Here is a 26,412-nt window from a genome sequence, read left to right on the forward strand (position 1 = left end):
CTATCGTGCTGTCACCATCCAAAGTCCCAGTGCAACATTGGCAGCCAAAAGTGCACTACCAGCAAGCAAAATTAAAAAGCCAACAAGCTCTCTGTTTTGTTTTTCCACAATGAGGGAGCTCAGAGTGGCTTCCAGGAATGAATTTAATATCCACTGACCATCCAAAGCGAAACAGGGTACAGCATTGATAACTGCCAGTGCTCCTGACAGTGAAATTAGGTACCTGGTTGACATTAGTTAAGGTTCATGAATAATATCCAAGAAAATGTAAAAACAAAATTAATACAAAACATATTTTTTATTACTAGTATGCAGAAACATACAAGGGTTATTTTTCTTTAGCTGCCATTCTGTTTCATGGAAATTATATGAGTACAATGATTTTTACACCACAACAGATCAGCTCAGAGAATCACCTTTATAGATTCATTTGTTTTTAAGCACTAGGTTTGGATACTTAAACAACCTGCACTCTTCATGACTCAGATGAAAGCAGGAGACAGCAAAACCACACTTAACACTGCCCATCTTCCTCTCTTGCTTTGTGTGGTTTTGGAGCAAGGCTACAGCTCTGACACCATGCCTGAGGTAAGATGGTATTCTAGACCTATGACCTAAGTATGAAATAATGATTAGGAATATTTTCCAAAACACTCCCTCACAGGAGTAAGTAAATGGCTAGAATATAACTGGCAATCTGGCCTCTCTCTTCTACTTACCTGTTCCCAGAAAAGTTGAGTGGATTTCTGTACGTGCATGTGCATGTGAGAATGAGGCAAGGGTAGGTAATTTTTATTGTTGGTAAAGGCTTGCTAACATTAATACCTACCTCCATCCTATAATGGCTGGACAAGAAGACATACGACTCAGAAAGCGGCTGGATCAGTGTGAACCTTGGTGTGGTCCCTGAAAAGGGGAGCTTATATAGCACCTTTACTCTAGTTTTATGGACAAATCTGAACTATGCTGTTTAATTGTTCCGTAGCCACACATAAACATTTCAGTTTCTAAGGTTCTTAGATTAGCCATATTCAAGCCTACTAACCTTTACATATGTGTATATCTATCATCTCGTTCATTAATAAGCATGTTTTAACTGAATTATAATCCTACTTTTTATATAGGCTAAGTTTTAATTTCTGTTGAAGAAAAAAAACAACACATCCACCATACCCTGTTACTTAGTTCAGCAGAATGACTCAAAAATTATAAAACTCTGACATATCAAAGCTAGCAATAACACCTCATTTGTCCTGCCATAAATTCAGGATTACTTTGACTTTCTTGTCAGAGCTGCTAAGACTCACCCTCAAGAAGGAGTTAAAAAAAGCTAAGCACAAGAAAGTGAGAGATTTAATTTTAAGCTTGGCACATGGACAATAATCAATACAAAGATGGGATAAAGATGTTAAAACACTACAGAAATGTTTCAGAGCATCCTGTCTAAAATGATATCCAACTGAAATTATGCTGTGTCACCAAATTCTAAGCAGTTCCCTCCTTGCCTTAAAAGAACAAGCATACTTCAAAGGATACTTGCAAAATGTCTCTATCACCACAGGCAGATCGATGCTTAGAAAGTTTTGTCGTGGTACAAAACTGCTGAGACTTACTGAAATGAAAAGATACACAAAACATGAACAGTAATTCCAGGATTATAACATTATGAATTTTAGTTTATAATTTTGCAGAAAAATCAGATCTGAAATGACATTTCTTCAAGGATGAAAAACCAATCTATATGGTTTTGCTTAGTCTTTGTTTTTGAAAGAGTGCAGTCATTAAATCTTTCTTCAACATGGTTACTATCATAGGAGAGTCACTCCACAAAATACAATTAGCATGATTTCAGTAAAAGGAGATCTAAGATACATATTTTCAGAGGCAACTGGACATCCATAGTCATAAAGACCACACTGTGTCATTTAAGTCCTTTTCAAAGAAAAACATATAAAAAGAGATTATAGTTACCAGACTTTTTCAGCATATGCAATCCACATGTATACATTCATACCGTGGGTGCACACATGTACCTTCTGTCAAGGCCAGAAAATTCTTCTCTTGCAGTACCTGCAGAAGATCCTGAGGCTGAGCTCATGGTGTACAGGAGTGGGGCAGGTAGGGAGTAGAGCTCTAGAGTCACTCTGAGAAAGCAAAGGCTAAGAGATGATGCATGTGTGCATTACACATCCTAACACCAGTTGGCCAGTACATAAATAGCTTGCTTTTCTGTCTTCAGATGATATTGTAAGTGACTCCGAGATGTAACTGAGTGCATCTTAAAAACCCGGGAGGCAGGACTCAGCATCCTTCAGATAAATAGTGACTGGAAAATTGCAGTGTCAAGAACCACATGACCTTGAAACACTTCTTTAGTACTGTAACTTCTTTGAAGGTGTACATGAAGCTTCAGCTGACTGTATATCATATGTTTAGGAGAGACTCCTCAAAGAAAACTGAGGTAGCTTAAGACCTCCAAGAGTGCACTCTGTTAGTACAGAGATCCATAAAAAGTCTTGATACAGTCTTTGAAAGTAAACAGCGGTCTCAGTCTGCCAGCCTTGGGGACCATTGGAAAGCTTTAGTTCTGTAACAGCTGGAAGACAGACATCTTTCCTACCAGAAGGCTCCACTCATAGCACAGTGGAGTCTTATCCCCAGAAGGAAGAGGTTTAGGTAAACTAAGGCAGAATTTGAAAATCACCTTAAGAATGAGCTTGCAGAGTATCAACAACAGTCATTCGGTCCCTAAAGAACAACTCTGGATGCAAGTTTAGGGCAGCAACTACAGCCTGAATTTTCCCTACCAGCCTGGGAAAAATTATAGCCATAAGAAATACCGTCGCCACAGAGATATGTGAAAGCAAGAGTTCAAAACCCACTCAATACAAACATCCCTTGGGAAAGGAACAATTTAACCCACCCTTAAAGAAATTTTAAAACCATAGGTTAAAAGAACACTGGAAACCTCAGCACTACTACATAACATACCAAAAATGCTGCTAAGCATATCTTAGTTAAGAGTGAGATCAGATTTCTTCAGGTTCAATGAACAATTCAGGGGCACCAGAACAAAGATGAGGGGAAAGTCGTTCCAAAGGCACCTGAGGCAGAGAACTGTTCCACTCAGTCACACGAACACACTTTCTTCTGTTAATAGAGGCTCTCCTGATGAGTCACAAGGGATAATTAGTAGCAACCATGCAACCAGCAAGCATACCATGGGATGGAGAGATCTGGATAGCAAGGAGTCCCAAAGAAAGAATGGGTTTGTTGTGGCAACAAGCAGAGAACTTTCAAATAGCAAAACTGCCACAGCTGTGCCAAGACAGTGAAGATTAAGAAGCTTAAGAAAGACCATTGATTTCGGGAAACTGAGAGAAAATAAGTAAGTCTGATGGACTACTGAGTGAAGAATGTAACAGACAGAAATCCTGGATACCACCCAGCTCAGAAAGTCAGAGGCATCCAAGCCAAGTGATATCCAAAGCAAACAACCCATCAAGCTGAAGGCTGGTATCAGAACATCCGATCAGATCTCTTGTTCATGAGCCAAAATAGCAAAATGGCTGAGGCAGACAGTGTATTCAAAGGTTTCAGAAGACAAATACTTCAATATAGTGTAATTTCAAAGCCTAACTGCCCCTTGACAAACACCTAATGGCCACTAACAAGTCACCATCCTGAACCTGAAGTTATGCCTACATTCAGAATGGATCACTAATCTCCTTCCCTCTTTGTGACAACAAACTGTCTGTTGTCCCTGACAGCCACTAGACATGGATCTAAACTCCAAACCTTGTCGGCAATCGCCAAAACACAAAGAAACTCCTCAGGACGTTGCTGGACTGAGCTCTAAACACTGCAATATGAGGCAATGAATGTAGCAGCTGTAATGGATCAAACCTAATGGCAGCAGGCAAATCTGTTCTTCAAGGAATAAGAAGTGAATTACAGAAATTATGTTCTCCAGGCTTGTCTTCAAAAGACAGTGCTGGGACGAGGTGAACAGCAATGAGTCTGGGTGAGACAAAAGAGTCATTGTTTTCCTACTCTAATTAAACAATTATTTGACCTGGAATTAACATTTCTTTTGTTGGCTAATGCTGGATGCTGTCGGCAAATATTGAAAAGAATGTACAACAGACACAATCTTAATTAGAAGTGATTTGGAGACTAGGTTGACCAAAGAGCTTTTCAAAACCTCTCCATGGGGGAAAGGGCATGTATGCTATGAAGGAGAGAGGCAGTACAGCATGAGATATTTCTGTGTGGTCTCCAGAAGAACTATACATGTAACCCTTTAAATAGGGGTTGAAAGCGAAGAAGGATCATCCTCAGCAATAAGGGGAAATAAGCATGGAAATACCGAGAAACCAGACTCCAACAGATATAACTTCAACAGGGATTATGGCTGTTGTTGCCCAAAAAACTCCCCAAAGCTAGGACGTAGCTTTTTTTTTTAGAAGACTTGGATGAAACAGAAGAGACTGGCCCAGTCTGAAGAGATTATCTTCAAGGTAAGTTCCATCTTCTTTTCATGAAGGAAATCTTGCAGTTTTTGATCACTAATGGGTGATGCAGATACAGTAACATTCAGGGATATGATTTCCCTCAAACAGTGTGAATTCCAAATGTGAATATTAACAAGAGCCAGAGAAGGAAGCCAAGATTTTACAATAACAGAAATTACATGAAGGAATAAAAAAACCCATACAAAATAAAGAAGAAACATTGCAAAGTTGCATGGCAATAATGAGAAGGCCATCCATTTCAGCCTTATATATCATCTGTCCAACATAAGGAGAGTGTTTAGAGCATAACTGGCCTGCAGTAAGAAAAGTCTAAAAGTCTTTGGTAATACCACATGAATTAAACCCATGGTATGAATTTATATTGGATTACATTAGATATTTTTTACAGAGAGAATGCTAATTAGAAAGATTAATCAATGTGTCCATCCTAAACAATAGGCATTCCTAATCATTCCTTCTGTTTTAGTTTTGGCCAAATCTTCAGCACTGTAAATTCATTTAGGAGTATGATTCTTCAGGGTTTTTTTTATGGTGGAAACAAGCGCAATATATAGCGTCCACATCAACAAAAAATGTTTTTGCTAGGATATTTTACTTTGAGGAAACAGAAACATTTTATAGAAGTAAGCTGTATAGCCTGTTTCTTGTAAATAGCTAATATGGATATAATTTTTTTAAAATATTGTATCTTATCTAGAAGCTAGCTTCAAATGAAAATATGAAATAATTACCGCTTCTCCAAAAGTCACGACTATCATGACAACAATACAAGTCTAAGTAGAAAATAATACATACATAATATTAGAATGTTTTTCAAACATTACTTTAGTGACATTACTAGAGAAAGTAAAGTTATACTACACACTAGTGTAACTCTCATATCAGGTCGTGTATTAAATGTGGCACACATCTAAAAAGCAATGTTTCCTGCAGGCAGAAAGATCACAGGAAAAATAAGGCATTTCACTAAAATGTATTCCTATTGCAAGTCACACAGTAGAGGAAGAAATTATTTTCTTTTCTTAACTGTAAAAAAAATGGTTGCCACATTCTGATCAGTCACATTTGGAAAAAGAATCAAACCTGTCAGCCCCAAGCCCTGCAGTGCGAAGTTAAGTCTGAAATATTTAGAAGTTCATTCATTGGATTGCATGGAATCCTATGATGGTAGACTACTTGCTGCCCAAGCTAGGATCCTATAATTTTAGCTCTAGTGTTTTTCCAAGGGGAGCATAGGTTGTATTTGCAGCGAAGTTTGTAATAAAGTCAAGCTTTTAGCTTTCAAATTAGCACATTCAATGTGCAATTCCCAGGGTACAGTAAATCACTTCAGAATTATATTCCTGTAAATTGTATTTTCACACAGTAGCTTCTTAAAGTAGAACTGCCTCTTCAGATGCAATAACATTCTTTTCCAGCTTCTGAAGGACTGATAGATGCAATTGTTTTGCAGAATTACTATTCAGTAGGAAACACTGACTAAAGCTCCATTGCTCCAACATATTGGAAAAGAGAACAATATAAATTGTTCTAGAGTACCTACACTTTGTATTGTTAGAGACCAAGAAAGAGAACTTAAAATAATTATCAAACTCTATTCTTAAAATTTGTTGCTGCCTTTGGAAAAGATACATCAAATACAGAACTGTGTATTGACATCACACAGGTGAACGGTGTTCTTCCTCCTAAATGGCAAGAGGGTGAGAGATCGTATTTTGGGCATAAATGGGGGTATAGTGTAAACAAGTAGAAATAATTTGTCACAGAGTATCAAAATATGACCAGTACAGAATGATAAAGATAAGGATTAACTGATAAAGGATTAACTAAAAATACTTTTATACAAGAATGCTACTGTATTTACACTAACAGATTTCATCACTGTTTCTAAAGTTCTTTTGTACCTAATTCCAGAGCTTATTCAGAAATGTGCAATGCCTTGCTAAGGAGGTACTTCAAGATGTCTCAAGTAGCATCTCCCCCTGCGAGGTATAGCTGTCTGTGAGGAACAGACAAGTTCCTCATAGGAAGGGACAGTACTTTAACACTTCCTAAGTTTTTAAGCCCATCTGAAGCTAATTTTCACTATGCCACTCAAGCTACTAAGTAGGAACATAGATTAATTTGTTCATTCTTTCCATACTTGCTCCAAGAGCAGAATTACTTTTTATTTGTATACCTGGCTCAAGAATATAAGCTTGCCTAAAAGACAGCCATAGTCCATTTCAAAGTAAGGAACTAAACTGTTATATGTTATTTAATTTAGAGCATTCAAATAAATAAATTTAAAAAAAACACTAAAAACCCCCTACATTTTGATTGCACTTGTGGCTCAATAGTCATGGGAATCTGTCACAGATACTTGGCTATTAGGCATGATTTAAGCAGTCATACTAATATTCCCGGCAAGGTGTTAGAGCACGATGCCCTAGAGATTTTACAATAGCATTTGGAGAAGTTTATATGTTAGGAAAATGCAGGTGCCTGGTTCCCATGACTAACCTGAGTGAGATCTGTTATAGAAACAGCCTTTTCATACTTTTCTGAAAAAAAAAAAACAACTATCTCTTATCAGATATGGTTTCTATTACCTTCATAACTCATTGCACTGTGCATATTTCATTTTAGGCCTGAGTAGTCCAGGTCTCTCCACTGGCTGTAACAAGAAATGGATTCTGCATTAAACAAATTAACTGACAAGCACTCCAAGACCTTGTTCAGCCAGCTAAAGTAAACCATATTAGAAATCTTTTTTGTTAAACTGTTTTAATAAATAATACCAACCTGTGTACTGAAGATGCATGGGGTGTCCTACATACAGCATGTCAATGTGGGGTGGATGTTTTACCCTGATTAGCCTTGTTTGGTTCTCTAAAGAAGGAGTCACACAAAAGCTTGGAACAAAGTCCTTCTGGCAGTCCATGTTGGTTCGACAAACTTTGCTGGCCTCAATAACTTTTCGTGCTGGCAGACAAGCATACTGCAAAGGACATTTAAAATTATTATCAAATTTAAAGGTATTTTCCAACAGATGAGAAAAAAAGGTACTATATATTCCTTTTTAAAGCAAAGGAAGTGCCTCACTGATAAACTACCAGTGCATGAAAAGCTGAAATCTAATTTTTGGGGGGTTTTTTGTCAAATCTTGCAGAACCTCTATCTGATATATATTAAACCTGTCATTCCATTTTTGGTGCAATGTGGAAGAGAGGGTGTGCACATGTACCAAAATAAAAGATAACTGATTTTAAAAAGGTACACACATGCATAACAAAAATCAAGGCATCTAAACATAAGTCAGTGATTTCTAATGAACAGAGCCTGCATCAAAAGAGTAGTGACTTACCTGTTAAGAAGTTTTAGTCTTCACTGATCTAAAACTTCATTTGGCTGAACAAAACCTTATGTTCAGCAAACAAACCAAAAAACCTACCGTCTGTGTGATAGCTAAGAAACCTTTCTCAACTAAGATGAACACAGGACTTAATGCAGTGCTGTGTCGCAAGTCCTACCTATAACACTCCTGCACTCAGCAGTCTGAAAGAACAGATCTTTCTTGCTCTCCACAGGCCAAAGAAAGTACAGCAGAAAGAAACAGGAAATTGTTTTTCCCCCTCATGTCCCTGCTAAAATGTCATCGATAATTTTCCTTTTGTTCTTAAATGCAAGCAAGAAAAGTTCACCTACTGTTTGCCTTTGGGGGGAAAAAAAGGATTTTTGCTTCTTAGCCTGATGGTTACACTCCCCATAGATCCATAAGTGTTGGACACTCTCCATTAAAATTAATACAAGCTCATTCTTTTCTAATGAGGAGGGGACACACTTTCAAATACTACTGCATAGCACTGCAAAGACTAATTATTAAAATAATTATTCAAAAACTCACAGCCAGTCTAAGGACATGTGAAGGTCACAGGCTGCTGGATGCTTTTATTTCTTCTCTGTTCCTAAGTAAAGTAGAAGGTATGAGCTTAAGAATGTCAAAGCTCAGTGGACCAGCGATTTATCAAATCTTGCTGAACTCCAGGATGTTACCAGCCATCATATTTCAAATGAACTACTGGTCTGTGCTCAATTCTTAGTGGTTAAATACCACAAAAACACCCTGGAGTGGGAAGTTCACCGTTGTAGAAACTGTAAAGATAACAGATGTAGGACCAGACTTATTTCCATTTCTTTAGGTATTTACCACTAGAGGTCAGAACAATAGTAAAGTGGCATGTGTAGAAAAGTTTACACAGTTGGTACTTGTGCTCTTTTTCTTGTAAAGAGAAATATTAGAAATGTTCCATCACTGTCAATATGGATCATGTATTTTAACAAACACTTCTGTATTTTGAAGAGAGTAAGTCAAAATCTTATTGAGAAACTTTATGTGTTTCCACATGTTGCAAGAAAATCAACATGGTGAAAAAGGAATCAAATGGAGGCCCTGATTTTGAGAAACTGGGCAATCTCTAGGACCTTCTCTTGCATGTTTTTAGTTTAGCCTAGTGAGCAGCACTGCTGGCTTCAAACAAAATAACTAAACAGATAGTCCAGTGCTTTGCTTTGCCTGTAGTTCTTGGTACCTTTAAAGACTGAAGCACCAAAATAAGCAATTTCACCTTGTTCTCCAAAGTTGTTTTTTCTCACTAATATTCTGCATCCAGTGGTGAAAATGGGGAAGGTGTCTTTCTGCCTAAAGGAATGAGGGGTATAAGATCTTTTCTGGTTCTTCCAGAGACTCCCTGATTGATCATGGGAAAAATCATAACTAATATTTTGCATTTTTTAAGCTGTAAATGGGGACAATAACATAAACACATACCTTTATTACAAACTGCAGGTATTCTTAAACACTTGAGTATACTGCATAAACACTGTTAAATATTAGTAATTTAATTTAAATAATTTCAGATTTACCAAACAGAATGATCAGTTTAAGTAACTTACCAGGTGGCTGTCCAAGTTATTGCTATATGAAAAGCAAATGTCTGTGAGGCTGTTGTTACTACAACATTCAACTGTGCCATCGAGTCTTCTATAGACTAAAGAACATAGGCAGAGAGCAAATGATCAATATTATAGTAACTTCCTGAAAATAAATTAGTCTCTGAATAAAGTAAAACAATCATTCTGTAGCCTTCAAGAATTATAGTAATTCATACAGCCTAGCTGTGGTTCAGTCACAACTAAAAATAAGCTTCACCACTTATGTGTGTGAATGTCACCTGATTTCAGTCATGTCACTGATTTTTTCATATTGATAAATTTCCCTGAGATACTGGGGATCTACCACTGCAATGTTCTGAGCATAATGAGTTACAAAATACTTTTATCCGTTGCCCCCAACTTGCATTACGGTTTGGCAAAGAAATTTGTTAGCTGCTACTGTACTTATTTCACTGGCTGGCTATGGAAATGACCAAGACTCAAAACATCCTCTTTAAAACGTGAAAGCCTTTACAAGGTTCAGGTTTTGAAAGCTTTCCTTACTTTTAAGGCTGCAGCAGTGAATAAATGATGTTTTAAACCATGATTTAACTAGTCTGGTGCAGAATCTTTGTATGGATGTTCTTTAAATTAATTAAACCTAACTTACTCTACAACAACAGCTTTTAAACAAACACACAAAAGAATGGTTACTGTAAGAATCTGTGTCACAGCAACACTGCAGCACCTTCCTTAGGCAGATTAAACTTGCGATACTGGTTGCTGATTTATCACTGCATAACCTGCAGTCCACTAACATGGAGCTTTATGCTTGGGGCTTACAGGTGCAAGCACCATACCGTGAAATCCTTTTTTCAAGTACCCTAAGGCCAAGCAACCACATATATTTTTGAATAGTGAATGACCATGAAATTAGTTTCCTTATAAATTACACTGAAAACACTTTTTTTTTAATTTCGAGAAGGTCCTTGGGGCATTGCTTTCTGTCTAGCTTCATACTCAAACAGTTTACTCTCCATTTGTTTTATGGTCAAGTAGATAGGGTCCATTTGCTAGATACATTTTTATTGATATTCTGTATTTATGTCAAGTTGTGAACTGTCACGATTTTGATAAATGACAGCTCCTAGAGACCAAACAGAGTTCATTTAATTTCAGAGGAATATTTCTCACTGCTGGAGGCTTATGACTCTGAAAATGCAGACAGACTGGTCTGATTAGAATGCAGCAGTGGGACAATGGGCTGCTAACAAAATACAGCAATCAAGCTTGGAAGCAATATCGAGTCTTCAGTATTAAGTCTCTAGTATTTCAATCTAAATAGGACTGGTTCAGTTGCAGAATATGTTGTTTTATTATCCATGAGACTGAATGCATTTCAGATAACAGCTGAATCTGAGCATATATACCTACTGCATTTAAGAATTGGTTCTTACTTGCCACCCCTATCCAGCTGAAAGCATGTGCCAAAGTTGCCCTCCTCTTCAGAGGGATAATCCAAACTGTTAGGTCTCTAAAAGGAGGATCTTACCTATACTCCACTAGTTTCCAGTTTAAATATTTATCTTAGTTCCAGCTGTCAGATTATTTTCCTTACATACTACAAAAATAAAAAAAAAAATACCTTCTCAGTGTCACAAGAGAACTGTAATGCATCAAAATACATGGGTAGTCAAGCTGTCTGACTTCCTGTTTACTTCCAGTATGATGGGGCCTGGAGCACCTCCCATATGAGGAGAGGCTGAGAGAGCTGGGACTCTTCTGCCTGGAGAGAAGACTGAGAGGGGATCTTCTCAGTGTCTATAAATAACTGAAGTGCAGGGACCAAATGGATGGGGCTGGGCTCTTTTTTCAGTAGTACCCAGTGACAGGACAAGGGGCAATGGGCACAAACTGGAACACTGGAAGCTCCAGAAAAACTTAAGGAAAAACTTCTTTACTGTGAGGGTGACAGAGCACTGGGACAGGCTGCCCAGAGAGGGTGTGGAGTCTCCTTCTCTGGAGATGTTCAAAACCTGCCTGGATGCAGTCCTGTGCAACCTGGTGTAGAAAGGGGGTTGGACTAGATGATCTCCTGAGGTCCCTTCCAACCCCTACCATTCTGTGATTCTGTGGGAAAAATGCAATGACAATTTTAAAGCTCTGAATAGCATCATGTAGGTTTTGCTCAAATGCAGCCCCTTACCTTTGGAATTCAGTCTCCATGGGTGCCTGCATGAAACAAACTTTGGAGAGCCTTATGCAGGCATACGGCATGTCACAAGACATCCAGACAATTTAACTTAACTATTCTTTTTTGTTCTACTTAATTTTTGTTTATTGTTCTAGTCTAGTTGAGTTCACATTTTTTTGTTTCTCAGGGCTAAGCCCTTACAGCAACACTCTAATGTATAAACGAAAACAGAAGGAAATAGACTTGACTTCCAGAAGCAATATGTGCAATCCAGACAAAACTAAGTTTATGGGCAATGACATTGTGAGATTGAAGAAGCAAATGAAACATAAAACCCGTACAGTGAGACACATCAGAAGCGGCCATAACAAAGCACATCATTGGCTTAAGCCATACAATTTGTAATGTCATGCTGATCAAAGCAGTAAGGTAATGTGTGGAATTTACATCTGCAAAAGATCACTGAGTTGATCCATATAACTGAACTGAAAATAGAGGAAATAATTGCATTACTGCTAATAACCAAGTTAGGCAATATCCTGCAGAGGCCATTTTCATTATTCAGATCATACAGGATATTTGTATAGGATGACTGGAAGAACAGAGAAATTCTTCTATCTTCTATCTGCCTCTTCCTCACTTTCAGATGTCACAAAACAGAACAGCATATTGGTAACTGCTTAAGACAGGATAGAAGACTCAACTTTATGAGGAATCTGTCCCCACCAACAAATCCTAAATCCAAAATAATATTTAAGACATGATAAAATTACAGTATAAAATAATGAAGAGAGCACCTAAAATCATACCTCTAGCTGGAAAGCTTAATTGCTGTAGGGTGGCTGCACTTACACAGTAGCCGACCTGTGACTTTTCCGAAATGTCTCCCAGACAGGAATTCCAGTCTTCCACACTATAAACTGGGCAGTCTTGTAGGTTAGTGACAAGGTCTCCCACAAAAAGACCTCTTGGTCCATTGGCAGGAGAATCCTGAGAAGAAACAGTGAAGTCAGTCATATTGTTACAGTTAAAACTACAAGGATTTGTTTATAGTTCTGCCAAACAGCCATTAAAACTTTAGGTTAAGACACTATTTCCAGAGAATCAGAAAATCTCAGGCTTCAGGAGAACTGATTATTTAAACTTATGATAGAGCATTACAAAACCAACATCCTCTACAAATAATAACTTATTTAGTGCAAAGAAAAGGAAAAGGGCAAGTCTCCAAGTGTTCTGGGGGCCTCTTCAAATTTGAGTAACTATTTTCATACAATACCCTGAATCTATACTTTCAAAGTTATAAAGGATAATAAACGTCACTATCTCCTGAGTTATATCAGTTCACTTTTAGATACAAGAAAGGCTGAATCTTTTCAGCTCTGCTATTCAACTGTTCTGTATTTGATTAAGTCAGGAAAAAATCAGTCCTTTCCAGAATCTCAGCAGTCTACCTCTACTTTGCTTCCAGCTGACCAGACAAGGAAGGAAATAAACTCAAACTAATCTTTAACATTAAAACCAGATAGCAATAACTAGGGTGATAATACAGTTTCCAGTAGATTTACTTGGTGCCAATATTGAAAAGGAGTTTAAAAAAAGACCCAGAAATAAGCCTGCAAACTCATCTCAAATGTCTAAACATGCTATAATGATTCACGCTACGTTCCTTCATCTACTAATACCAAAAACTATGAGACTAGAAGGAAACTTTAAGCAGACAAAAAGTGCAATATGTTAGATTCTGCAGAGTGCTGTACTGATCAAATTTGATTTAGATAATAAGAGACACAGGTATATTTCAGGTCACAAAGCATATAATACGGAAACAGTAAAGATCTTTTCTTACCTCTGCGATCTCAGTGACAAGTGCCCCAACGCCCGTGTAATAGAAAGGGAAAAGAATGGCTGGCAGCAGAAACAAAACCATGAAACTTGCAACACCAAGAACAAAATTATGCCACACTCCTAAAAAGAAGGAATAAAAAAAATCATGTTTCAAATAAACACTGATAACAAAAAGGTGGTTTTGAAATGCAAGATTCTACAGTTACCTTCTAATTAACTTTCCTGAAATGTTTAGTAAGAATGGATGAACAGGTAATTTGTGAACACAGACATGAAAGAAGGATACATACATTACTTTACAAACTTTAGTTTCTATGATGTCACTTCATAGAGGAGTTTTAGAGACGCCTCTGAGCCCCTGAGAATTATACTATCAGAAAAGTCAGGGAAGCGGTAATTCCATTTTTAAGGTGTCATTCTACCATACTGGTATTTCGTCAGGTACCACTACTTTTCTAAGCATGCAGTGGGCAGAGTATCCAGAAGAAAAACTGGGCTTCTGAATCAATTATTAAACCACAGTTTTTATCTGCAGAGTTGTCATCAACCATAAATATTAAAAAAACAGTGGAATGGAATGTATTACTTGTCACCTTCTAGCACAATAAACTGTTGAATTTAAGAATCTTAATAAATGGGCTTATATGTTTATATTGTTTGTCATAGTCAGCAAGATGTCTGAAATTTAGTTGCAATTCAGTATTTTTCCATTATTATCTCCCTTGTATTAATTAAAATAACGGCATGCATATGTGCCAAACAAGTTTAGAAAATTATTTGAAAAAAGGCTTCTATTACAAGAAAATCTGGACCTAAAACCACATCAAGAATCTAAATTGTGCAACCAGCATTTCCTGACACGTTATTATGGGCAACATATTTGCAACTGCAATCTTTATAGTACACTGTTCTCCATAGGAAGAAATGAACCACTACCATAAGACACACTTGGCTTCCTTCAGTATCCAGTACTACAGACATTTTCTCATTTAGTTTGTGCTCTTGGACAAGCATTTTGTATGATCAAGGCAGGAAAACTTTTCAATGTTGAAGACTCCTTATTTCCTTCTTACAGTGCTTTATCTTGTTAAGAGGGGTTTGATTCGATTCTGTATTTACAGTGCATTTACAGGACAGGAACTGAAGTAGATACATTTAAAAACGTATTAAATATATCTTTCTTACATTGTATATAACGCAGGAATTATAACATACGGCAGACTTTTACTTCCCTTGGCTATCTCTACATGTCACCTGGTCTTCTTTTATGTTTCTAATGCTGCAGAAATGAGAGACATTTTTGGAGTACTTTAACTAAGGGTTCGTTGCCATTTCCACTCACAGACGCTTCTTAAAGTGATTTACCTTTCTATAGTTTTCAGTCATATCTCATCGGAAGGCAATCAAATAGATGAAATGTTTCAGCATTCAGTTTTCTTTATCTCACACACGTACGTATGCACATGCACACATACACACATAAGTGCAAAAAACCAAAAAGCATTCAGTACATATTTGAACTTTATTAGTTTATATTTTTTATCTTAAAAATATTTATTTTTTTTCAGCTTAACAAAGGATAAAAATCTAAGACAGAAACAAAATTCCTTTGTAACAGTGTGGCCGCTAGAGAGAATAAACTGGAAAAAAAATCTTAAAATAATAAAAAAAAAGAGGTGATGGAATTGCTAGAGGGTGACAAGGAATGCATTCAAACAGTTAGGAAAACATGGGCCTTAATAGCATAATCTACAGAGTTTGCTCTGTGGAATACAGCAGAAAAGTCCAAAATAGAAAGGCTTTAAATTCATCCCAGGTGATCCACAGAAAAATAAACAGGCTTAAAATGAGAATACCAGTGAGGTACACTGCTGAGCATGCCATCAGTTTAATTTTGCTAAAACAGTCTCATCCTTGGATACTTAACTTCTTTTATTTAAAAAGGGACACTTTACACAACTCTTAAAATAATGTTTTAAAAATCTTTAACTCCTTTTCCTGTTAAAGACAAGACCACATATTACAAAGGATCTCAAAAAATAATACAAATATTTTAACTAATTATAAGAAAGTGCTACACAGAAGCACTTTTCATCCATTAGGCAGAGAATTAATACTAAAAATATCACAAGTTTTACAAGAATGCTCATTCACTATTCTTGAACTCATGATGCCATCTGCTGTACAACAAATATACTCCTCAATCTCCAGAGTACAGGTGGACTACAAAAGGAATATTTGGTGTCGTTCTCTAGTATAGCTCTTTTACTTAGCTGCCATACAAAAATCTGGAAGCTTGTCTCTGTAAACTCAGATCTTCAGAACACTGAGAAGAGGTTCATTCAACTGCTCTGACAATTAAGAAAAACTGAACCAAGTTTACTCAGTATCACGTTTTATCATTATCAAACACCTAGTTCTGAAACATACCTATCATTAGCTGTAAAAACATGCATATGTTTGTTATATCTAACTGATAACAAGCCATTGATGCTAACCACTCTCGCAACATGCTTGTTCCTACCTTGTATTCCTCTATTTCAGGTTTCCCCATGAAATCTGAAAAATTATTATAGGTGTTTGCTCATCATCAAAAACATGCAAGCAATTATTTTCTATTACAGCTTACAACCTTATTTTTCTAAATGATTTCTCAGGAACATAGGCAAGCAACCCATTTTGAAAATTGGTATGTCTTCTCTTTCAGTTCAGTTCAGTTCAGTAGTTGGAAATGGAAATTGATTAATTTGAGAAACAGGGATCCATAAAAGTTAGCCTATTGCAGTGAATTATTTTGGTTCATTAATGTATTTGGAATATAGATATATTTACTTACCTTAATATTTATAATAATTTACTTCATTTATGAAAGCCTGAAAATATGCTTTGCTAAAGGTTTCTGTATGCCCAGCCTAAAACCTTCTGTATAATGTTTTAGTTACAATATTCAAGAAACAGTGTTAGTGTCTAAACATTACAACAGGCTGGTTGTTATCCTATTGTCCTCTGAAATAGAAAATCATCAGTATCAAGAACTAAACCAAGATGCTAACTTTTCTATCTTTATTTCAGTAATTTGGGAACACCCTTTGTCTCTAGCAATCAATAATACAAGAGGTTCGGGTACCATAACACAGTATCAGTCTAACTTCCCACAACAGGGCTCAACTTCCCAGTAGCCAGAGACTTCAAAAAGCATCAAAGCAAAAACATTTGGAGGTTATTTGGAGCCACAAGCTGTGATTCTTTTTGGATGTTTGTGCTTTAGCCTTTATTTCCTCCTGATGCCAACATCAAAACACAGTGACCTGTATAATAACATAACTCACACGTCACTGAAAATCACTCACAATACTATTGAAAAACCACATAATAGATTGCTCCTATTGCAGAAAATGGCAGTGAATTGCTCAAGGGTGTTCACTTCCGACAGCAAGTCATGTTCTCATACTACTAGGCTTCTGGTTGAGTATTTTCCAGCTTGCGTGCTCCAAGGTTTTGGTACTTAGGCCATACAATATGAAAAAAAAAACAAAACCACAAAAAGACAAAGGAACTTCTGTGCCTGAGCTGGTGTAAGAACTTTATCTAATGAAAGAAGAATGTCAGAAAACACTTTTTTTCCCCAACCACACTACCAGAATTTCTTATGCACAAATATTCTGAATCAGATCTAGCATATAACAACATTTTTTATGACAGGGAATTGGTAATCATTTAAGCTCCTAGAAACTGACATCTGTCCTCCAGAAAACAGCACAATATGGACAGTAATGATCTAATGATTTTCTGAAATCACAGTGTAGGTTCAGAACAGAAGGATCACCTTTAGGTAAAGAGAAGCTTTTGTACTTCTTCATTTTAAACCTTCAATCCTCCATCGAGGATTCACAAATGATGCCTGTAGAATAAGTAACTGTGCTAAGTAAACATTTGATAAAAACACACCAACTATTACCTGCACAAAATATCCTTAATTGCTGGACTGGAGATATCAGTTGCAAGTGGGTTGTGAAGAGATCAACAAATGCTCCAGGATAGACAATGAAGATAAAAATCCCAAATCCATTAAATCGTACTTGTTCTCTTAAAAAGAACAAAAGAAAAATTAAGGTGCATTTGTTTGCAAACAAACAAAAACAAATGAATAACAGAGATTCTACATAGCACGCATTTTTTACAAGAATAACTAAAATTATAACTATAAAACTATCTCATTTTTCACAATACAAATAATTGAAAGATAATGACACTAAAGGATGTTTTCTGTAGGAGTTACCACTTTTAAGGTGTACACATTTTTTAGCCTAGTAAAAAAAAAAAAAAAAAAAAAAGTATAAGCTTGACTTCTTTTCTGTCTCCTGGTAGCAGTAACACATAAACTATTTTTTAAAAAACTCCTACTTTCAAGTTAGCATATATTTTAATATTTTGAGGACTTTTTCTTTTAAGTAAAAAAATGGCAGCCTGTAGGATGCAGTTTCAAACTAATCTAAGAAAAATTAGCTGGAAGAAGCAATTGCTTTTTTTTTTTTAAAGAGACACAGATTTCTGGAATTTATAATTTCTCTGTTTCTCATAAATGAAATTTAGAGTAAATTGTAAACTAACAAAAATGAGGGAAACGTCATCTGAAAAAAATTAAAATGAGAGGTTAAAAGGACAAATGCTATTTAAATATATTAGTAGCTGACACTATCTTACAGATAATACATACATTTTTTTCTGAGATTTTACAATTGTTTTTAAATGGTAGTTTTTGGAATAACTATATAAAGGTTTTATGAAGCTAGAAATTTCATAAGGGACTTAGAGAGACATAACAGGACACTGAGCATGGCATTTTATTTATTCACATTTACTTATTTATTGTGCATACACAATAAAAGAAGACACAAATTATACAAAATGAATCAGAAAGAAGTAATAACATTAATTCCCTGGAGTTAACTCTTCAGACCTACCCATGCTATCAATTAGTAATAGGCAGTCTACTGTCTGCACATGATTTCATGTCTTGGGTAGGGGGTACAGAGGGAACAAGAAAAAGGAAGTTTTGGCACAAGCCTTGACTAAGCTAAGGCTCAGATATTTTGAGTTCTTGTAATTCTCAACCAATACTATTTTGAACTGAAGTTGGCAAAAGTATATTAGATTTCAGAGAGTGAAAGTGATTTGCCAGAATCAGCTATTTAGTAAAGCCTAAACCCTGAGGATTAACCATAACAGCACTATAGATGCAACTGATAGAAGTCAAGCAGAAAACAACAGCAGCAGCAACAGCAATGTACATTGGACAAACTAATTCTTCCCCTGGAAATAGCTGGGAATCAATTCTTTGACAAAAACATAACCCAAACTTGAATATTCAGAGCCTTTGCTCCAGATCTTGAACAAAGATATCACACCAAGAAGGTATAAGAATTATTCATTCTGTTTAGAAAGAGCTCTGTAGTTACTCCTGGCTTCTCTGCAGTTAGCCAGCAGCATGTGAAGGTACTGTATGAGAAAGGAAAATTTTGTTGCTTCTTCCTGTATTGGGATGAGCAAGAGCAAAAGCATCATCCTCCACAGAAATTTCCCTGTAAATATTAGGGGGAAAAAAGCTGAAAGACAAACAGAGCATATGAAACACAGAGGGTCCCAATCCACCCCTTTAAGTGAGAACTTTTGGGGTTGTAAAGGAGGTAGTAATGGGTTACAATGCAGTCATGATTCCATATGCTCAAGAAAATCAAAGAAACAACTTATTACGATGCAGTCATGATTCTGTGAGCTCAAGAATATCAAAGAAACATCTTAGGGCTTCATGCTCATGGCACAGACGATGATGTCCAGGAGAAATGAGGAGGGCAGCTGAATATCAGTCCCAATAACCACTACTTAACCCTCTTATGCTAGAGTGTCATTTAACACTAATGACTAACCATATCAAACAACTTTTTTCTGAAATAATAATAGTCAAGTGATATTAAAAATATCATCTTTGATCAAAATTAACACATCACTGAGATTAACAGGGGCAAATAACATTTGACTGAATTACTACTACTTCAGCCTGTTCATGTGTTATTTCAAAAGTTATGTTTAAACAAATCAATTTAAAATCTATTTTGAAGTACCACTGTACAATAGTGCATGGGTCCTCTTCAAGTACCACAGCTACAGAAATGGAATTGCTGTGTGAAAAACAGGACCACTTAAAAGAAATATTATTATAAACCTGATGCAGCATGGTATATTTGCAAAGCAGAAGTCCTTTCTCATGATCTGTAGAAGAGACACTGTATTAAAACTCTTATCCTTAATTGTACACCCTTCCAAACTTGAAATCTAAGGAAGCTATGAAACACAGAATAAACAGACTGTCTAGATAAGCCAAAGCAGTGCTTTCACCTGTAAGCAAATGCTCTGGAATATTAGGCTTTGTTGGCACACAGTGAGAGAAAACTAATTTGTATTACCGAATAGCTGCCACCCCATGGCCGACTTCATGTATCACACCACTGATGAGGATTGCAGAGAAGAAATAGGTCAGCTGGCTGACAGGCAAATTTACACCAGGCACCTGTTGATGTAGGCATGACAACAAAACAAAACACAGGAGGAAACCAAGAGGTACAAAGACAAATCATTCTGCCCCTAAACTGGCTGCTACCACTCAGCTTCTTCAGGCCCACAACACAAGAGGGGCCGTTCTCACACAGCACTATCAGTTTGTAACTCTTCTCCAAATTTATTCAATGTACTTTAAAATATATTAAATATCTATTCTTTTGCTGAAGGTTTAAAAGCTCCCTAGGCACAAAAGCCTTCTCCCTGCCCTACTTACTCCCCACAGCCCTGACTGAATGTGTCCCACTCTATATTAAGCTCAAGAAGTTAATAAAAATGTACACAGACTCCCACTCAAATGAGAGAGGCTTGGCAACTGTGAGCATTAGTTTACAATTTCCTGCAGCCAGTCATGTAGCTATAGAGAAGATCCACTCTTCAGAAAAAAAACAAAAACAAAACCAACAACAAAGAAACATTTAAAACACTATGAGCCCCAAAAATTCAAAAAATTAGCCTACAACTGGAACTGTCAGTCTCCCTTCTCTCTCCCTATCCAACTAACGAGACTATCCCACATTTACAAGGTCAAAAAAAAGGAGTCTGTCTATCATGCAGTTTTGGCAGTCTACATATGGCAATTTAACCTTAAAAAACCCCAAAAAACTAACCACTTGCAATGTGTATACTATATTAATTTATGTAAGACATAATATGCAGGCCCCTCACATTCCTCCTGTTGCTGACGACTTCCCAAGTCCTTCATTGCACTAGTCATGGGACACCAGCTCTTTCCAGATGGGCTTCAAAGCTGTCCCGACTCAGAGAAGGAGGAACCATTCCCTCTCTCCTCCTGATGGACCTTCCTCCTGCTTGCTTCCTCTCCCCACTCAGTGGCTGTGCTGCAGTGGGATGATGAGGCCACTTCTGCTGCTTGCTCTGGGACAGATTTGTTTGCTCCACAGCTCGTCCCACTTGAGGGAGAGTACACCCCAGTACAGTCACTAACAGCTGATGTGAACACACCTTGAGTTGCAATCCAGTGCCAGAAAAGAGATGTTATGGGCAAAAATTCCTGACCTGTCTATAGGACTCTCTAAAAACTACCCTTGTGGAACACAAACGGCTGTAGATCCAAATTCCATCCAGAGTGTGATCATGACCAAGATATTTATCTTAACTGGCATGACTATTGTACCTCATTGTATGAAGACAGGTGCTCTTCATTTGTTAAGCACCTATCACTTATATTACATTGTCAGCTGGTGGCACTAATACATCAGTTAACTGGTTTTGCCAGTGGCCCTCTGCTCGGGGCACAGGGGAGGACAGACAGCAGTAGCAAGAGTCGCTATCTTAATACCACCATGACTACAGGGTGTTAGAACACAGTACTGGATGCTTTCAGACTTTACGTCAAAGAAGCTAGTTTAAGATTCACCTAAAAGGGAAGCTAACTCCCATGAAAGGTTCTGAAATCAATAGCAGTATTTTGTTAATAAGCATTGTCATCTTATATTTCACAGTCTTCTGGAAATGCCTTTAGTAAATGAAGTTCCTTTGCCTCTTTCCCACTTCTGTCAACAGGCAACCAACACAAGACGGGGCAGCTAAAGAAAAACAGCCCAGTTACCTACGGATAGGTATTTTAAATAAAGTACATGACTGAACAAAAGAGGAAGGGTGCAAAAATCTTAATCAATAAAACATAAGCAGAACTGTATCCCCTGCTCTCCACAGACAAAAGCTACAGGCTAAACAGATTTATACCACAGGCTAAAGTTGAGTAAAAACAAAAAGTTAGTTTGTTTTTTTTTTAAAAACCTAACTCTCCTCTAGGCAGTCAAATACAAATAACTAATTTAAATGAGGAGAAGGTCCTCCTGACTTTTTCTTCACCTCTTTGCAACCACACACAGGCCACTTCTTTTGCATCAACTTATGCTAGCACATTCTCCTCAAAAAGAATACTGAAACTCTTTAAAGGCACAATTATACAACTGCGATCATTCAGAAATGAAAGAATGAGGTAGGAAAGAAAGAGAACCTTAAGTCAACTTAGGAGAAGTAACCTTATCCCCATACATGACATTACATTATCCCTATACATTCTAACTTTTCAGTGCCAGTTTGTCCTCAGTTTGAGTGCAGTGACACTGCCAGTAGGCAGTCACTGAGGAATCCATTCCACATTGAAATTGTTAACATTATCCTAGATTCCTGCTTTCATAGTTCCAATTCACACCAGCTTAATTCCAAAGGCTCATCTTTACTTTGGTTGCCTCTATATTATTTTCTCAAAAGAGCAACATATTGCAAATGACCACTTTAGTGTCACAAAAGCAGACAGATCCATACCATGATCTCAGAAAATAAAGATGTGAGTAAGGGAGGCTTTTTTTACTCCAGAATGTAGCAGACATACATGCTTAGGACATACCCTGTTGGCAGGTAAATTAAAACCTTCTGTCTCCTGTTCAACCTGTGCTCTATGGGACACACAGACAGCCCGTCTGCTTCTGGGGATAACTCAGGAGCAGGCTGTGGACCAGGTGACTGCAGTGGCAGTACCAGCAGTTCTCTCCCAGGTCTCATTGCCTGCTTTTGCCAACACACACTGCATTTGCTATATTCACTCTGCATGTGTGAAGCAGACCCCAACTGCCCCAAAGGCACTGAGTTTATGGCACGTGCTAATGATCAGGCTTCCTGCACTCATGCAATTTTTAAAGTCTAGCTGCACGCAGTTAGTTTAGCACTTACAGGAAGGCCTACTGTGGCAGCACACAATTCACAAGTTCTGTTCACTAGACGAGCTGAGTAAAATGGCTGGGCACCCCTGCTCTAAGCCATGCAGCACAAGGCAGAGCAATCTCAGGACTTTCTGCATTTCTGGAAAATGACCACACGTTCTGGCCAGATAGCACTCTCGAGGAAATAAAGGTGGCTGGGAATCCTTCCGGGTTAAAACTGCTGTAAAGGCAACGGCAGTTCTTCCATTGCTGCCTTGCGTGGAGATTAAAAAGTCAGTATTTGCAATCTCTCCCATCCTGTGAAATACACTCCTTTCTAAAACCATACAATATATTACTCAGCATCAGAAATCCTAAAACAACTAGGTACATTGTTATTAGGCCTTTGACTAGATACTGCCAGAAACAGAACTTTCAATTTCATACTGCAAATTAGAGCATAAATCCTTAAACAAACAAAAAATATGCTGTCTCCTCACTAATGAATCTTTGCTTCTGCTATCACACAAAGCTCTTCACACTTCTTTCCTTTTCCACTGATGTTCTGTATTGTAATAAATGAAATAGAACTCCTCTCTTCTTGTGGATTTGCTCTGCAAACTTTAAGGCCAGTAGTTATTCTACATTGCACAGCCCAGAGGAGGCAAATTCTTAGCTCTGTTTTGTAATCTTAGTACTACGATAATTTAGGACTTTTCAAAATTACTAGCAAATTCTCACTCCCGCGAATTTTCAATACAAACTCTTCCACGTGTTTGCCTTTATTTGTCTTCCCCTCTTTTGCTACCTCCACTCCTCATTTTTAAGGCTTATAACAAACCAGCAATTTTTTATGTAGAAGAATATCAGGAGTTAGGCTATTCTTGCCAGGGAGGGTGTAAGCATCACATACCCCATTAAGAAGCTGGTTAAGATCAGTTTACAACTCCCAAATAAAGACCTGAGGAAAGAACACTTACCACAACTTGCAGCATACGATCGTTCTGAGCTTTCGGTGCCTCAGTGAGCATCTGTGTCAGTGTCTGCATCAGTGTCTTTCCGAGAAGAATAACAGAGCCAAACATGGCAACTATACCAAACACCATTCCTATGCTGAACCTGCAAAGAGAAGCAAATAGTTCAGCCATGCACAGCCGCAAGAAGATGGGCCATATTCTCTGCATATGTAACTGCTTTAGCGCAATTTAGCACACCAAATTCACAGGGCAAAACTTACCTGATGCTACTACCATTCATGTATCAACAATCCAATACAAAAATATTAGCTAAAGGAAACTAAGAACAATAATGACATATACTAGTAACATTGACTAATAACATTTCCTTATGTTATATAAGGATTATGTTATTTATGTTATATTATATATATTATGTTCAATAAATGTTTTATATCCAAACCACATCCTGATTAATTTTAAAATATTTTTATGTTGTTCTTACTCATGCTAAATTTTATTCAGTTATCCAATACATGTAACTTGCCATTAGCTATGAATACAGAAACATAAATAACAATATATAATTAACCCTGTTGCAACACAACATCACATATTGATCTGGATCAAATGACAGAGTAGCAAACATGTTCATTCATATAAGCTTTTTCAATAAATTTTGCATTTTCCTCACAAACAATAAAAAGTACTAAAGAACAGTAAATAAGACTCAACCTTTTTTAAAGAACTAAAAGGTACAACTGCAAGACCAGATTAAAATCAGTTACTTAAAACACATTATTCTTCTCACCAATTTATTTTTCATTAAAATCAGTGTTGAAAATAATTTCAATTTAAGTTAGTCCACCTAGTGGTGAATTTTTATACAGCATTATTATTATTATTTTATACTGTCCCGATGTGCGGAAAGAGACTCCACAACCTATAAAGTTGTAAAGTAGGTATGTTTATTCAGCGCTGGGCGCAGGGGTGACTGCTCCACCACAAAAGTGCGCGCCCTCAGGCAATCAGCTCTCCACATTTAAGGTGCATTCTTATACATATTCATTAACTATTGCAAAATGCCTATACATATGCATAACCTTTCCCCGCTTCGTATTAAAATTAGGTCTCTTCCTCTTCGTGTCTGCGCAGAGCTTTCTGGTGGTGGTCGTTGAGGGTCTTAGAGAGGAATCTTCATCGCCACCTATAGTAACCCCAAGCCTCCTCATCGTCACCTATAGTACCCCCTTGACTTGGCACATGCGCACTTTATCCTTGGATCTGAGCCATACTACAGTTCTGGTCTCAACTGGCCCACCACCTGGTTATCTTTGCTCCTTAACTTTAAGTTGTCTGAAGCTTCATGATAAATCATCCACATAGGCAAGTCTCTGGCAAGCTACACAACCTTTACCTGCACCCATTGTCCTGCAAAGGCTCAAAGAGATAAAGAGCTAAGAAGCTAGGAATACTGATGCCTACGGTTTAAAGAGATAAGCTAGAAATACCAATGCCCACTATCAGTCCCATAGTTAAAGGATGTAATAAAGTTTATTTTCTAGACAAAACACTTAAATTTACTACCAGTCCTTCTTCCTCTCACAATAGCACAATCTTTCTCTTACTATCCTTAACAAAGCTCACTGGGTATTAGCAAATTTATTTAAAGCAAAAAGTACTTGTAATATTAATTAAAGAGACTGGTTGAAACATTACCCTGTAATAAATTATACACATTAAAAAATTGTGATTGATATAGAACTATTTCAGACTGAAATAGTAAAAACACTACATACAAGAGAAACCAATATGAAGCAGACCTCTCATTGCTGTCTCACTGAGGGTAGCAATACAGGAAATGAAAAGAAATTCAAACTTTACTCATTTTATATTTTGAGAGAAGATATAAAGTAATGCTAAGAAGGCAACTAAGCAATAATTTCCTAAATGAGTCTAGGAGCACCCATACTAACCACGCTGCTTATTTACCCATTCCCAGCAGTCTGTGCAATCTTAGCAGGGAAAGGTGCCAGCAGATAAAAGACAGGAGGTGAGAGATATGCTTGTGAGCAGGTATGTTTGCTGAATGTCTGGGAAATGATTGACAACAGGGACACAACTGTCTCTGAATACTTTTTAAACTCTAGCCATCAGGGGAGAGCTCAGTGTACAGTGATGGACAGATCTAGGATATAAAATGTTGCTTTCAGACTTGTTTCGGTATGCAGTATTACATGCAATAGCTGCACACTTAAGAACTATGTATAGTTCAAACCTTAGGTAAAAATAGTTTACAGATTTCTAGTTTTATAGCATCTCAATATGCAACCTGGATTACAGCTATGTATTTTTTAGTAGAGGAGGAAGACTTATACTGGCACAGTACAATTAGGGCAACCACACTAGTTTGGTTTTATCATTAGCCTAGAGAAAATAACCGTGTCTATCCATTACACTTTTAAGGCTGAAAGGCACAGTTGTGTTAAGTTGTTGACTTTGTATTTGACAGAAGAAAAAAAATCCTGAACTTATACCATAAATACAGAAATCTGGGTTTCCATCTTCCCCAGTTGTAGAACTGGCGGTTGAAGAGAGCCGTTTGCCATCGCATGTGAAAAGGAGAGACGCTCAAGCCGTATGTCAGCAGCCAGTCTTCATAAGATGCCTTCAGAGAGTTG

At 37.2% G+C, this 26,412-nt stretch overlaps 1 protein-coding gene across 1 annotated transcript; it reads right to left on the bottom strand.

Annotated features, from left to right (window-relative positions):
* MBTPS2 (membrane bound transcription factor peptidase, site 2) lies at window positions 1–26,412 on the bottom strand. Its single transcript, XM_029085189.1, has 10 exons — window positions 26,269–26,412; window positions 23,756–23,894; window positions 19,953–20,056; window positions 17,447–17,574; window positions 13,490–13,608; window positions 12,453–12,633; window positions 9,471–9,565; window positions 7,320–7,515; window positions 1,537–1,612; window positions 1–223 (listed from the first exon to the last, which is right to left on the bottom strand). Exons 1-10 carry the CDS (start codon window positions 26,343–26,345, stop codon window positions 1–3), a joined length of 1,338 nt encoding a protein of 445 aa, XP_028941022.1. The 5' UTR covers window positions 26,346–26,412.

Source organism: Antrostomus carolinensis, unplaced genomic scaffold (assembly GCF_000700745.2).
Source record: "Antrostomus carolinensis isolate BGI_N321 unplaced genomic scaffold, ASM70074v2 scaffold16725, whole genome shotgun sequence".
In the NCBI taxonomy this organism is placed as follows: Eukaryota; Metazoa; Chordata; class Aves; order Caprimulgiformes; family Caprimulgidae; genus Antrostomus; species Antrostomus carolinensis.

What these genes read in the sequence shown, in the direction of transcription:
- MBTPS2 (XM_029085189.1), bottom strand. Translation starts at nt 26,345, where the DNA reads ATGCGATGGCAAACGGCTCTCTTCAACCGCCAGTTCTACAACTGGGGA. An exon ending in CATGGGGTGGCAGCTATTCG is followed by an intron (nt 17,575 to 19,952) that starts GTAATACAAATT and finishes GTTCTTTTTAAG; the next exon opens with AGAACAAGTACGATTTAATG. An exon ending in ATTAAGGATATTTTGTGCAG is followed by an intron (nt 13,609 to 17,446) that starts GTAATAGTTGGT and finishes CCTTCTTTTTAG; the next exon opens with GAGTGTGGCATAATTTTGTT.